We start from the raw sequence: 12,500 nt of genomic DNA, 5'->3' as shown, positions 1-12,500 counted from the left end.
GTCCTTTACTGAATACAAGCTCCATGACACAGTTTCTGGCCAAATCCATATATATATTCTATTTATCAAACTATTCATCAAGCTCTATTGTTGACTTCTACTAAGAAAGGCTGCTAATGGGCATCACTTTCATTTTCATCTCAATTTCATATCAGAGATTTGCCTTACACATTTTTCTTTTCTTTTCTTTTTTTGCAGCCAAATACCATTTATCACCTTACCCAATAATTATTGTGGCATTTATCTTTAGTGTCTAGTAGTTTAAAACTTGAAAAAGTTTTATTCTTCAACATGGTCCCTAAGTTTTACAACCAACACATTTTGAAAGATAAATTAAAAAATAAATTAAAAATAATTAACATGAATTTTTTTGAGATGGGTTAGATGTATCTTACATACAATTTCTGCATTATCAGAAGACATAGAATACAACCCTTTTTTGAAAATCCTTAAGCATAATCAAAACCCATATAACAAAAGCTGCCTAGTAAAATAAGCTGTCAAAAACAATGCATTACTGTTAAGCTTTATGTTGAGAAAATTATGCAAAAATTAAAAGCAGTCCAACTGGACTTTTAAAACTCAATTACTAATATTCGTATACATTTGATCAGAATATAATGTTTTGCTTCTAATATTATCTGCCAGAGGAACAATATTTTCCAAACAAATCCAAAACCAAAAAGCATACACCATAATCATGAGCATTACCTATAACTATGCAAATACAAACAATAATCTTCTTTATTCAACCCCTTGTTTGAGTGTAAATGTTGGTTGTTTATCGCGTAATGTGAACAAATATAGCGCATTTGTTAATGCATTATTCCTAAAAAACAACAACTAAAGTTTGTGTGAAAAGTAAATAAATAAATGAATATATAAAAAAATAATAATATCAAAATATCAATACCAATAAAATTACCTGTAATAGTAACAATAGTCATAAAATTTGTAAGAAATAATAACAAAAATAATAACAAAAAAATAATAATAATAAACAATAACAATAACAATAATAATATCAAGAAGAAGAACAACAACAACTTACCTTATCACATCAACAAATATATACTTGCAATAAGGATAGTAAACCCTGCTTCATACCTGCAACTCTCCCATTTCGAACTAGGATGCCCTCTCAGGACTGACTTTAGAACTGCTCTGTACCTAACATGTACCAGTTTTTGATTGCAAATGTTAGCCTTCAGTATTGGAAGGTAAGCACGTAAACCGGTAAATCATGGTCAGTAGGACATTACGCGTATCAAGTTTATCATTAAAGAGAGAGCAAAAAAGGATTGCAATACATTCCTACCATTTTAATATCATCTTGAGTATTAACTTGTATTATTTCTCTGTGAGTATTTATATTCATACAAACTTCAACATTAATTACACCTTGAGCCCATAATTTTCTACAAAATACACACACATATATATTAAAAATTGTTTTGATTACTATCAAATCAAATAATAAAACTACACACCTTCCTGTACTTGATTGACACACATGCAACAGTATATAAGTTGTCATATACAACCATTATTAACCAGATTCATTCTCAATATAAATATTTGAGTTGAAATAGTGAATGTACAAATTTTTCTGTCATATTATTAATTTCACTCACACTGTTCTAACTACAATAAGTACATTTAAAAGTATTATTTCTGTATTGTACTTTAAAAAGTCTCTTTTAAATAAAAATCTTAAATACATGCACTTCATACATGCATCAAGCATTTCCAACTTTTTGCTTAAAGAATGGCAGTGCCCTTTCCCAGTGCTTAAATTTATAACCATAAAAAAACAATAATAATCTCACAACAAACTGTACAGAGTTCACTCTAACAAAGTTAGAAAAGGTACAAATATGAATGAAAGACTTTTCAGCACAAGAGATGTTTTAATATTACGTCTTTATGAGAATTATCATATAATTCTGATGAAGATGTAATACTGCAACTTTAATTACTTGTTTAACACAAAACTCATTCATTCACTTTCATACCTCATACCACAAAAAATATTAGGTAACCACTTATTTTGCAAGAAGAGTTTATAAGCTGAAAATGAAATTACGATTATACTAAAAGTGCATATAAATTCTTGTAGAAAAGAACTGAGCTTGATTTATAGTAAATCCAGGGCAAAGGGGATTTTATGGTAATTCCAGGGCAAAGGGAAGGCTGTAATAATCACATCATTGTTTAGTATAAAAAAATATAAATGATTGTGCTCTCTGAACCATCAACATTCTACGTATTTAGATTTTAAGTACAAAGTAATATATCTTACATAGCCTACAGGGATGGAATGGTGCCTTTTACCTGTTCAAAAAATACCTGAGTCAATTACTGCTTAAACATAATATTATGTCTTTCATTCTTGGGTTGTCATAAGGTTTAATTTAGAAATTCATTACGAAACCCAAACATTAGTTTTCAAACATGTTACTTTTAGAATGTAAGTCGCTAAATGTAAGTATTTTAGAATCATTTTCTTTAAAAAATGTATGATTTATGTTACAGAATAACATTCCCTTCTCGATATGGTACACTTACAATTCTAAACCAAACAGTGTGAGTACTGGCAGTACAATTAATAAACAGTCCATATTAAAACTATCACAGCAATTAAGAATTGCAAACTGCCTGAGAGAGATTCTGCTCCTGCAATTGCAAAGGCATAATGTTTAGCAGTTAGATCATTGGGGTTTCCTCTAATTCCATCAAACCACAATCGCATGCATGGGCTACTGTCATTTGTGTATTCCCATGCATCATCCCAAACCTGTAAATAATAATAATAATTGATAATAAAGTCACTCATTATTTCCATTACTTAATGAAATTTTGCTAGAATTAATACGCAATTAACTAGACATTTGCAATATATTGCACTATACTTTTTTTTTGCCATTACTAAACCATTTATTTATTCATTAAATATCTACACAAAGGTTTATATGCATTTGGTGGTCACCAAAGCGCCTATCAACAAAATCTTAATTAATATTGAGTTACTTACTTTTTCACAGAAATTCTGAGCTGTCAGGTAAATCTCCTTGAATGTCCTGCAGTCTGACCCCTTGGGACAAAAATTGGTTTTGCACTTTGTACCCGAAGTACACTGTGAACTCTCAAGCCAATCAAAATTCCGTGACCAATTGTCTGTACAAGTGTAATCATCTGCACAGCTGTTGAACCATGCTTCACAGTCACTTGCACAGAGTGGGACTTTGAAGTAACGTTCTTTCCGCCATGATCGTTTTTCCTGTTCAAGTGAGTGTAATAGCATGAAAATTGAAATGTTGATTGTAGAATTAAAGTCGCTGTGAGTTTGTTTTTCTTATCACTGAGTGTATTAGTTTGGAAAATATTGCAATATGCAGAATTTTAATTCACTGTATCTAAGTGTTGTTCAACCCCTATCTAATCATCTAAAACAGGCCAAGAAAAAGAAGGAAGACCTATACTTGTTACTTAATAATAACAATCATTGTTCAACTTACTGCAAATGCAATCTTTCATTTGCAATCATATTTTTTCATAAATGATTAACAGAAATAAAAAAAACATCTTACCGACACAACCCAGGGACCAACATTTGGAGAGCATTCATAGAAGCAGTGGTCCTGTTTAAAGTGTCTGTGGCATTCACGTGACATTTCCTTCTTTGTCTGATGCATACAGTGATTAAAATTAAAACTGTAAAGACTGTCTTCATGAATTTTCCTTGTAACTTCCTCTGTGCAACAAGATCGCATTTTCCATGGAGTACACTGCAATTTACACAATTTTTTCATATACAGTATATATATGCAATAAGAAACAAAATAAATCCATTATGTATAGTAAAATATGATACATGTGATAAATTTAAGCCAAACTATATATAAATATGTTTCATATCTATTTCATATTCCTAAGCATAATTCATGTACCTGTTTAAAAAGATCCCCTTCTGGTCCAGGCAGCTTTTTGTGGTGCCTTGCATCCAAACACCAGTTAAGTAACTCATCCACATTTGAAGTCTTCTGTCCTAGGGCCATCCCACACTGGAGAACTATGAGCAGACACAATAGGGAGTGCTTATTCTTTTCCATCCTTATGATGAGCTGTGGGTATAAGAAATCATAGCTAGATATTTCAGTCTGGAAACTATAAATACCAGAGAAGCTCAAATTCCTGAACACTAAAGCAATTAGTACAAACATTAATTTACTGTTTAATAACTACTAAAGTATAATAAAATCACCTCTTCCACATCACCACTGGTTATCATCATTATCAATCCTTATCAATCAGCATCAATATCAATTATCATCATTATCAATCATCATCATCATCAATCATCATCATCATCAATCATCAATCATAATATCATCTATTATCAATCATCTTCTATTATCAATCATCTATCTATCATCTATCTATCAATCTAATCTATCAATCTAATCAATCAATCTAATCAATCAATCTATCAATCTATCAATCTATCAATCTATCATCATCATCATCATCATCAAATGTTAAATGACATGTCATCTTCAATCTCCATGCGTTATTATACATTACTACACTAAATAATCGCTCCTTATCCAATTGCACACAATTGTTTTTTTGAGTCTATGGATCAAAAAGTCTGTTACAAGACTAGAAAAACCTTTCTGGCACCCTGTGAGTATACTGGTTACAGTTTGCACTATAACCAGTATACTCACCTTTGTATGCCTAAATAGAAGACAGACGTGCCTTGGATCTATTTAAATAATATTTTCCATAACTATGTATACAGTTCATCACTAATCTGGCACATTACTATATAATTTCCTCAGCAAATCAATCATACAGAAGATGAGTGTTTGATCAGGAGGGATATCAGGACCCAGTTTAAGTCGGAAACTTATCATGACTTTCATTTAGATTCAATTGGTTTTTCACTTGGGTACATTTTATTTATTTTTGTTGTTTAAAATCAACTCAAAAGATAGTATTACAGGAGTCAATTGGTAGTTGAATCAAGTCTTAGGTTCAAGATCAAGTCCACACAAACTTGTGTATAGCCTACCACAAAATCAGAGTGTCAATTTTGTTACCTCAGGCAAGCCACTGTTATGTTAAAATGTCCAGATACACCTAAAAATATATCTAGATATTCTAAACGAATTATTGATATCATGAATGTTTAAATGGCATTTCTTCTTTCGGTGTTTAGGGCATGCAAACGCAGGAAATACTCACTTATCACATATGCATCTATTAGTACTAAGTATATCACACTACCTCTAGACTGACATTCTCCTTACACATCTTCTCAAGTAGATCTGATGTTCGAAAATACTAACGGATACCTAAATAAAAGTAAAAAAAGGTTGAGAAATAACACCCAAGGCGAATAATATGTGTAATATCTATAATCACGTAATAAAACATAGTACAAACGCAGTACATTATTGGTATTAGTATCCCTTATTACCTTTTACAATAGTCTACGTCTACGCAAGAGACAATATCCTGTCAGTACTTCAAATCAACAACGAAATCCTATCCCTTACAAAAAATTACACTATATCAAAGAAGTTCTTCGGTGTGAAGCGGCCTCAGCAGTGTCACATGTGTCAGCTGGATTTGTTTACAATTTTCATTTGCGTTCGGACACATGGCAGCGACTACGTTCTCATCATTTAATTGGTGCAAACACATACCTACAGATACTTTCTAATTTTTATTGCTTACATTAACTTTGCATCAATTATTGAATTTATTTGTTAGTTTTTTTAATCGTGGTAAAGTATTAATGTTGATACACGGTTTCAAACGAGAAATAAGTAAGTATTGCATTACAACATTTTTACCATCATTCTTTATCAACTACATTAAATTTAAGTATCTGCGACCCTAGCATTGCAGCCATCTCAATATTGGGAATAAGGATAAGGCAACGAAAATGTTAAATCATAATGATAATAATACTAATAATAGCAAATGGATTATGATAATGATAGATACCGATGTGATAACAATTATAATAAAGATAATAACAATGATAATAATAATACTTCTGCTACTACAATAGTGATAATAATACTTGTAATGATAATAGTAAATGTGATAACAATTATTATGATATGATAAAGATAGTGATAATACAAAAATATTAATAAGAATAATAATGATGATGTTAATAACAATAACAACAATAATATTGGTAATGATAATAGTAATAATAATATTCTTGTGATAATACTGATAACAACAGTAACAATAATAACAACAACAATACGTCAGCTCACCTGTGTTAGCAGAGGGTAGATAGCGCACTACCTCTAATTAAGTTAAATTAACATAAACGTTTTAAATAACGATTTAAAGAAAATTTCTGTAGTGTGGATTCACGAATAAATTAATAAGGGGAGGATGAGCTCTTTAATCCTGATTGACCATCATCCTAGACTGGTACATCGCATTTCGCTGCCTCTTGGCGCCAAGGATAAAACGAGCTTCAATCTCAGCGATGTCTCAGTCAGATGATTCATGCCGCACCGCCCGTCGCGGCCATGAGAAAAGGTCCGGGCGAAGATACCTTTGCAAATCTGAGTACGTCGCGCGGTTCGACTTGAGACGCGTCCCTCAGTGTGGTACCAGTCTGAGGTCGAAAAATCTGCTGCTGGAACAAGCTCTTCAAACGAGGTGCCGGGTGATCAAAACAGGAATAATTCCAATCTTGAAACCGCCGCCCATACAACCGCTAAACGAAAGAAAAGTCTCAAATAGACTCACGAAGTATACACTCGAAGTCATGGAAGCATTTTACTCAGCTTAAGAAAGTCCCTCAGCCATCATAACTAAAACTACCTTTGAAATTTGGAGATCAAACATATTATGATCATGTAGCAAACAATCCTTACCCTCAAGCATGTAAAGAGTATATTTAAATCTGAGAAAATTTCCGTACGAAGCGATGATCATGTAGCAAACAATCCTTACCCTCAAGCATGAAAATAATGTATTTAAATCTGAGTAAATTTCCGCACGAAGCATTTTTTTTTTTTTTTTTTTTTTTTTTTTTTTTTTTTTTTTTTTTTTATAGGGACTGCTTATCACCACTTCTTTTCAGCAAAGCACTAATTCACCGTTCGCATGGACTTAACGACTCTGGTTATTGGTATAAAATAAATGACATTTAAATTACCTTTTATATAAATGACATCAGATTACACTTCAAAAATGATGAAAAGATTAAAGGTCTGCTTAAAAAGTCAAGAATGAATACTAAAGACGAGTCAGATTGATCTTAAGCAGCGAACTTGATTCGCAAACCCGCTTCACTGCCATAAACAGTCTTCCAGAGCCAGTTGTCATGTACAGCGATAGCATTCAGAATTAGAAGCTTCAAAAAACTTCTCACGGCAAACAAAATGCATCACCCCAAAGCCGATGTAGATAGGGTTCATCTACCTAGAAAAGAGGGAGGAAGGGATCTTACCCAGTAAGAAATGTCACTTAAAACGACTACTATTGGCCTTCATGAGTCTCACCACATCCAACGACTTGGAGTCAAACATGAAGGGAGCAAGAAATGATACTCCATTCACAAGTAATCCCTTAAATATAAATCTGAACCTGATATAAATATAAATGAAGAGTTTCGCCCTGTAATGCCATTAACACAAGCATCTAAATTCTAAAAGCAAGCGCTAAAACAAATCAACGCACAATGGCAAGAGAAACCACTGCTCGGAATATTTCCCTCCCGTGTAGCCAAAGCCGTTGTAAACCAATTTCATGCCTTTCAATGGCAACGCAACACCAGTCTCAAAGTTGAAACTTAAGGATACATCCAGGACCAAAGTCTTAAGAAGAAAAATTTTCAAACCAATATCGCAAAAGCCTCAAGTGACTCCAGCTGTCATTTTTGTAATGGTCCAAGGAAACCACTGACCATTTAGTGTCAGGTACAAAAATAGACATGATAGAGTTGGGCAGTAAATTCACTGGCAATTACACCTGCAGTACAGCGTTGATGTCCATGAAAAAAAGTGCGAACACAAATCAGAGGCAGTTCCAAGAAACGAAAACATTACTATTCTTAGGGATTTTACGATCCATACAGAATCCACACACAACTATTCAAGCAAAGCCCCCAGACACTTATTACAGATAATATAGGCGTATGGAAAGGGGGCCGGGGGGCGACCGTCCCCACTCTCGAATGGATTGGAGCGGGACCCAACTTTTGCCCCCCACCCCCACCCTATTACTCAACTTTCGAGGACATTCTCCGTAAACGAGTAAACTACAATTCCCTAAATACCCAGTCATTGAGAACACTGACCTCTTGCAGCGGAGTGGGCAACTACAACTGAGGCAGGTTTTCATTAAATAACCATTTTGTCAAGTATTATCTAGATAAAGATGCATGACATTTTAGTGCAGAAATTAATGAGTTCATCTCTTTAAAACTGCTCAAATACAGGAGCTCTCGGGGGCTTTGTTAGGTGGACCCCACAAAGAGCCAGCAGCCCCTAGAGCCCCCGGCTATTTTGAGGGAACTCGTCCCCCCCCCCCACACTTCAAAATCCTTCGTACGTCCATGAGAGAGGGAATCGAATAAAAACTTTCTGATTGACATGGCGATCCCAGCTGACACAACCGTCTCTTCGGAAACCTTTGAATTTTTTTCCAAAATATATAGATCCTGAAATTGAAATAACAAAACCGTGGGAATTAAACACACGTACCATTCTTGTTGTTGGAGCTCTCGGTGTAGTAAGCAGAGATGCCGAGGACTATTGCAAAAGAGATCCTTGGCAATGGGAGACTCAAAGAATGCGGAAAATTGTTTTGAATAGCACTGCCCATACTCTGAAAAGAATTCTATCGATGACATCTTGTAATAACTTCCAATCCTAACTTTAGATGCTGTAACAACGACAAATTACCCTTCCCTTAACAGAACAAATCTTTACAAAAATGTCTAAAGCTGAAATAATGAAATCATGACTTGCCATCTCTTGGCCTGTGTCTATGCATTTAGACAATGGAGAGGTCTATGCTTATTAACAGATATTCAAGTGAAAAGTAATAATAATGATAACTGACTAAATAATAACTATGATAATATAATAATAATAATGGTAATAAGGATGGTACTAACAGCAGTGATGGGGATAATAATGACGATAATAATAGCAAGTATAATGCATTAAGAATAATAAGTATAATGGTGATAAAAACAATAATGATAATGATGTTAACAATAATGATGCTAATGATAATGATGTTAACAATAATGATGATAATGATAATGATGTTAACAATAATGATGATAATGATTATGATAACAATAATGATGATAAAGAATGATGTTAACAATAATGATGATAATGATGTTAACAATAATGACGATAATGATAATAATGTTAACAATATTGATAATGAAAATGGTAATAATAATCATAATCATGATCATAACAATGGTAATGATAGTATGTATAATAATATATGTGCGTATGTATGGGTAACTGTGCCTCTTTCTCATCGGGACCATCACCGGAACGTATGGAAAAGCCAACTGAAACTGGCGTGACGTCAACGTGGTATTATCATCAAGAATCTACAGTGACGTCATCAATAACCACCTCATGTTCTGCATCAAATTAATGATTGTCTTGTATTGTCCTTATTGTTAGCATTGGCTGTAGGACCAGCATTATTTATGTTGAGTGATTAACATTCTTTCATTTAGCATACCAGTAACAATGTTGCTATCAAATTGTTATCATCATTACTATCACTTCAATCAATATAATTTTCAAGAGTAGGCCTATTTATTATTGATATCCTTATAATCAACAATTACTTAAGGTTATTATTATTCATGCGATTATATAAATAAATTCACTACATAACAAAGAGAAGCGAAAAAAATAAATATATATAATAAGTATCGCGGTTCTTCCCAGTGCTACGTGGCATGTTTAAGACATGAGTATATGGAGGTGAGGCTGTGAAATGATATTGAAAATACCCTGCCATAACATAATATTTGGTATTTAATTATTTCATGGTTTATATTAAACTCTCTCCTTTCACTGTAGTATTATTAATTCATTACATAGGTCTTGGCATTATTTCCCCCGATTCGTCATCTTCTGCTACAAGAATGATGAATATCATTAAATAGAGGCCAAAGACCTCACAAATGGGAGAAGACAACCAAACAAACATGCATTACAAAGGAAAAAATTCGCGATACACTCGGAGACATAAAATATATTCACCGTAATTATTCACTATCATGCAACTGTGAATAGTCTCTGAACAACCTTGATCTGAGGCAACTGAGGCACCAGAGACTGGAGCAATCCGGATTCACTCCTGGTAAGTCCACAATAGACCGTATCCTCGCGCTTCGAGTCATTGTAGAGCGCCGTCGTGAGTTCGGGCGTGGGCTGCTTGCAGCCTACATCGATCTCAAGAAGGCGTTCGATACGGTGCATCGGGAGTCACTTTGGGAGATCCTGAGGCTGAGAGGAATACCAACAAGGATCATTGGACTAATAGCAAGCCTGTATACTGGTACTGAAAGTGCTGTAAAGTGTGGTGGGGGCCTGTCGAGCTTCTTTCCTGTTAGTTCAGGAGTGAGGCAAGGCTGTGTCCTTGCACCAACTCTTTTCAACACTTGCATGGACTGGATACTGGGTAGAGCTACTGTTCAAAGTCATTGTGGGGCAACGCTGGGCAATATCAAGGTTACAGACCTTGACTTTGCTGATGACGTTGCCATTCTATCTGAGTCTTTGGAAACCCTAGTGGCGGCTCTCGATGCATTTAGCAATGAAGCGAAGCCCCTGGGTCTAGAGGTCTCCTGCACCAAGACCAAGGTCCAGGAATTTGGGGACTTGTTAGGAGAACCTGTTCAGTCGGTACGTGCTTGCGGCGAGGACATTGAAGTCACAGAGAGCTTTACATACCTTGGTAGTGTAGTTCATAACTCTGGGCTGTCAGACCATGAAGTCAGCAGACGGATTGGCCTGGCAGCAGGGGTCATGAACTCTCTCAACAAGAGTATTTGGAGATGTCGGTACCTGTGCAGAAGGACCAAGCTACGGGTTTTCAAGGCCTTGATAATGCCAGTTTTGCTATACGGTAGCGAAACCTGGACATTGTCCTGTGCCTTGGAGGCTCGTCTTGAAGCCTTTTGTAATAGGTCCTTGCGCCAGATCATGGGGTACTGTTGGCGGGACCATGTGTCCAACCAACGGTTGCACCGTGAGACTGGCACAAGCCCTGTTATCTGCACAATCCGTGATCGCCAACTCAGGCTATATGGCCACCTGGCTCGCTTTCCTCAGGATGATCCTGCCCATCAGGTCGTCTCTATTCGAGACAACCCTGGATGGAGGAGGCCTGTGGGACGACCGAGGAAGTCATGGCTTGGGCAGATCGACCAAACCTGCCGTGAAGAACTAGAGATGGGCCGAGTCCCTGCCTGGCGTCTAGCCATGAGGGATCCTCGTAGGTGGAAGCGAAGGGTGGATGCGGCTATGCGCCCCCGTCGGCGTCAGCCCCCATGATGATGATGATGAACCTTGATCTCAAAAGTGTAATTGCTTTCACCACTTATGTCCACGTCAGAGAGAACGTACGTGTGAATTTTTAAAAGAATTTTATATTTTTTATTGATTGCATTAAAATTATATTAAAGGCAAGTGTGTCGAATACACACGCATTGGCATTTTCCCTCGTAATGATCACTGCATTGTTACATATAGACTCCTTGCACATGGTTATGCTGGATTCTTCAACGCATGCATTCTTTTCTTGATAATTAAATGTTTTGGGAGGTCCAGTTGGATTTTGTTTGGGTCCCAAAAGGTGAGGAGGTGTCGATCGCGAAGCCAGAGGTGAATTTCCGGGTTGCTCATTATGTATTTGCCAGAGGATACAGTGATATAGGATTTAATCTGATCTATTAACGAGTTGTTCAAATAGTATATATAATCCACAGTATATGTAAAACGTAATATGATAATCCTTATTCTTCTGTGAAGTTAATATCATCAGTGTTGACTAATCAAGGACATAATCTTCAAGGAGTTATTTCCTATAATCGTCAGTGATAAGATTATTGATTGAGTATATATTATGAGAGCATGGTGCTTGTAAGGCAGGCTGCTCATTTACACTGAAGAGGTTAGCATCACAATATATTGTAATTAAGAAAAGGTAATATGGTTTCTGGCATTAATAAAAAAAAAATTGTATAGTATCTGTTGGTGATTTATAGGATTTTGTTGTTTATGTCTTGTTTGTTATAGATTGCATCATGTTTTACTTATATGCAATTAAATTAACTATTCCTATTTTAGTTCTATTGTTGAAGATTGTTATATTTCCTCATTTCAGTATGTAAAGATATACTTTGAATACTCATAATTTAAACATACTGTTGTTGATGACTTTATTGGTCTTATATATTTTCATGA

The 12,500-nt window shown here is 35.0% G+C and overlaps 2 protein-coding genes across 8 annotated transcripts in view; one reads left to right on the top strand and one right to left on the bottom strand.

Annotated features, from left to right (window-relative positions):
• LOC113814220 (folate receptor gamma) overlaps positions 1-5,690 on the bottom strand; it is a 6,306-nt gene extending 616 nt beyond the window's left edge. The window contains exons 1-6 of one of the 4 annotated variants that reach the window (XM_070135042.1): positions 5,486-5,646; positions 5,293-5,360; positions 3,951-4,124; positions 3,591-3,788; positions 3,035-3,280; positions 1-2,797 (exon numbers count right to left, since the gene is read on the bottom strand). The exon at positions 1-2,797 is cut by the window's left edge and continues 616 nt beyond it. In XM_070135042.1, coding sequence (XP_069991143.1) covers positions 2,606-2,797; positions 3,035-3,280; positions 3,591-3,788; positions 3,951-4,124; positions 5,293-5,319 — 837 coding nt within the window. In that variant the 5' untranslated portion in view covers positions 5,320-5,360; positions 5,486-5,646 and the 3' untranslated portion in view covers positions 1-2,605. Of the gene's footprint in view, positions 2,798-3,034; positions 3,281-3,590; positions 3,789-3,950; positions 4,125-5,292; positions 5,361-5,485 lie in introns of all 4 variants that reach the window. The other 3 variants (XM_027366255.2, XM_027366254.2, XM_027366253.2) reach the window with 3 other exon arrangements.
• A 5,879-nt stretch (positions 5,691-11,569) lies between these two features.
• Positions 11,570-12,500, top strand: part of LOC113814219 (trans-1,2-dihydrobenzene-1,2-diol dehydrogenase-like) — a 10,435-nt gene continuing 9,504 nt past the window's right edge. Inside the window, exon 1 of one of the 4 annotated variants that reach the window (XM_070135037.1) lies at positions 11,570-11,656. In XM_070135037.1, coding sequence (XP_069991138.1) covers positions 11,585-11,656 — 72 coding nt within the window. In that variant the 5' untranslated portion in view covers positions 11,570-11,584. Of the gene's footprint in view, positions 11,657-11,813; positions 11,919-11,965; positions 12,241-12,500 lie in introns of those variants that run through there. The other 3 variants (XM_070135038.1, XM_070135039.1, XM_070135041.1) reach the window with 3 other exon arrangements.

The sequence above is a fragment of the Penaeus vannamei genome, chromosome 20, assembly GCF_042767895.1.
Source record: "Penaeus vannamei isolate JL-2024 chromosome 20, ASM4276789v1, whole genome shotgun sequence".
Classification (NCBI taxonomy): domain Eukaryota; kingdom Metazoa; phylum Arthropoda; class Malacostraca; order Decapoda; family Penaeidae; genus Penaeus; species Penaeus vannamei.
This window is presented reverse-complemented; position numbering and strand designations above follow the sequence as displayed.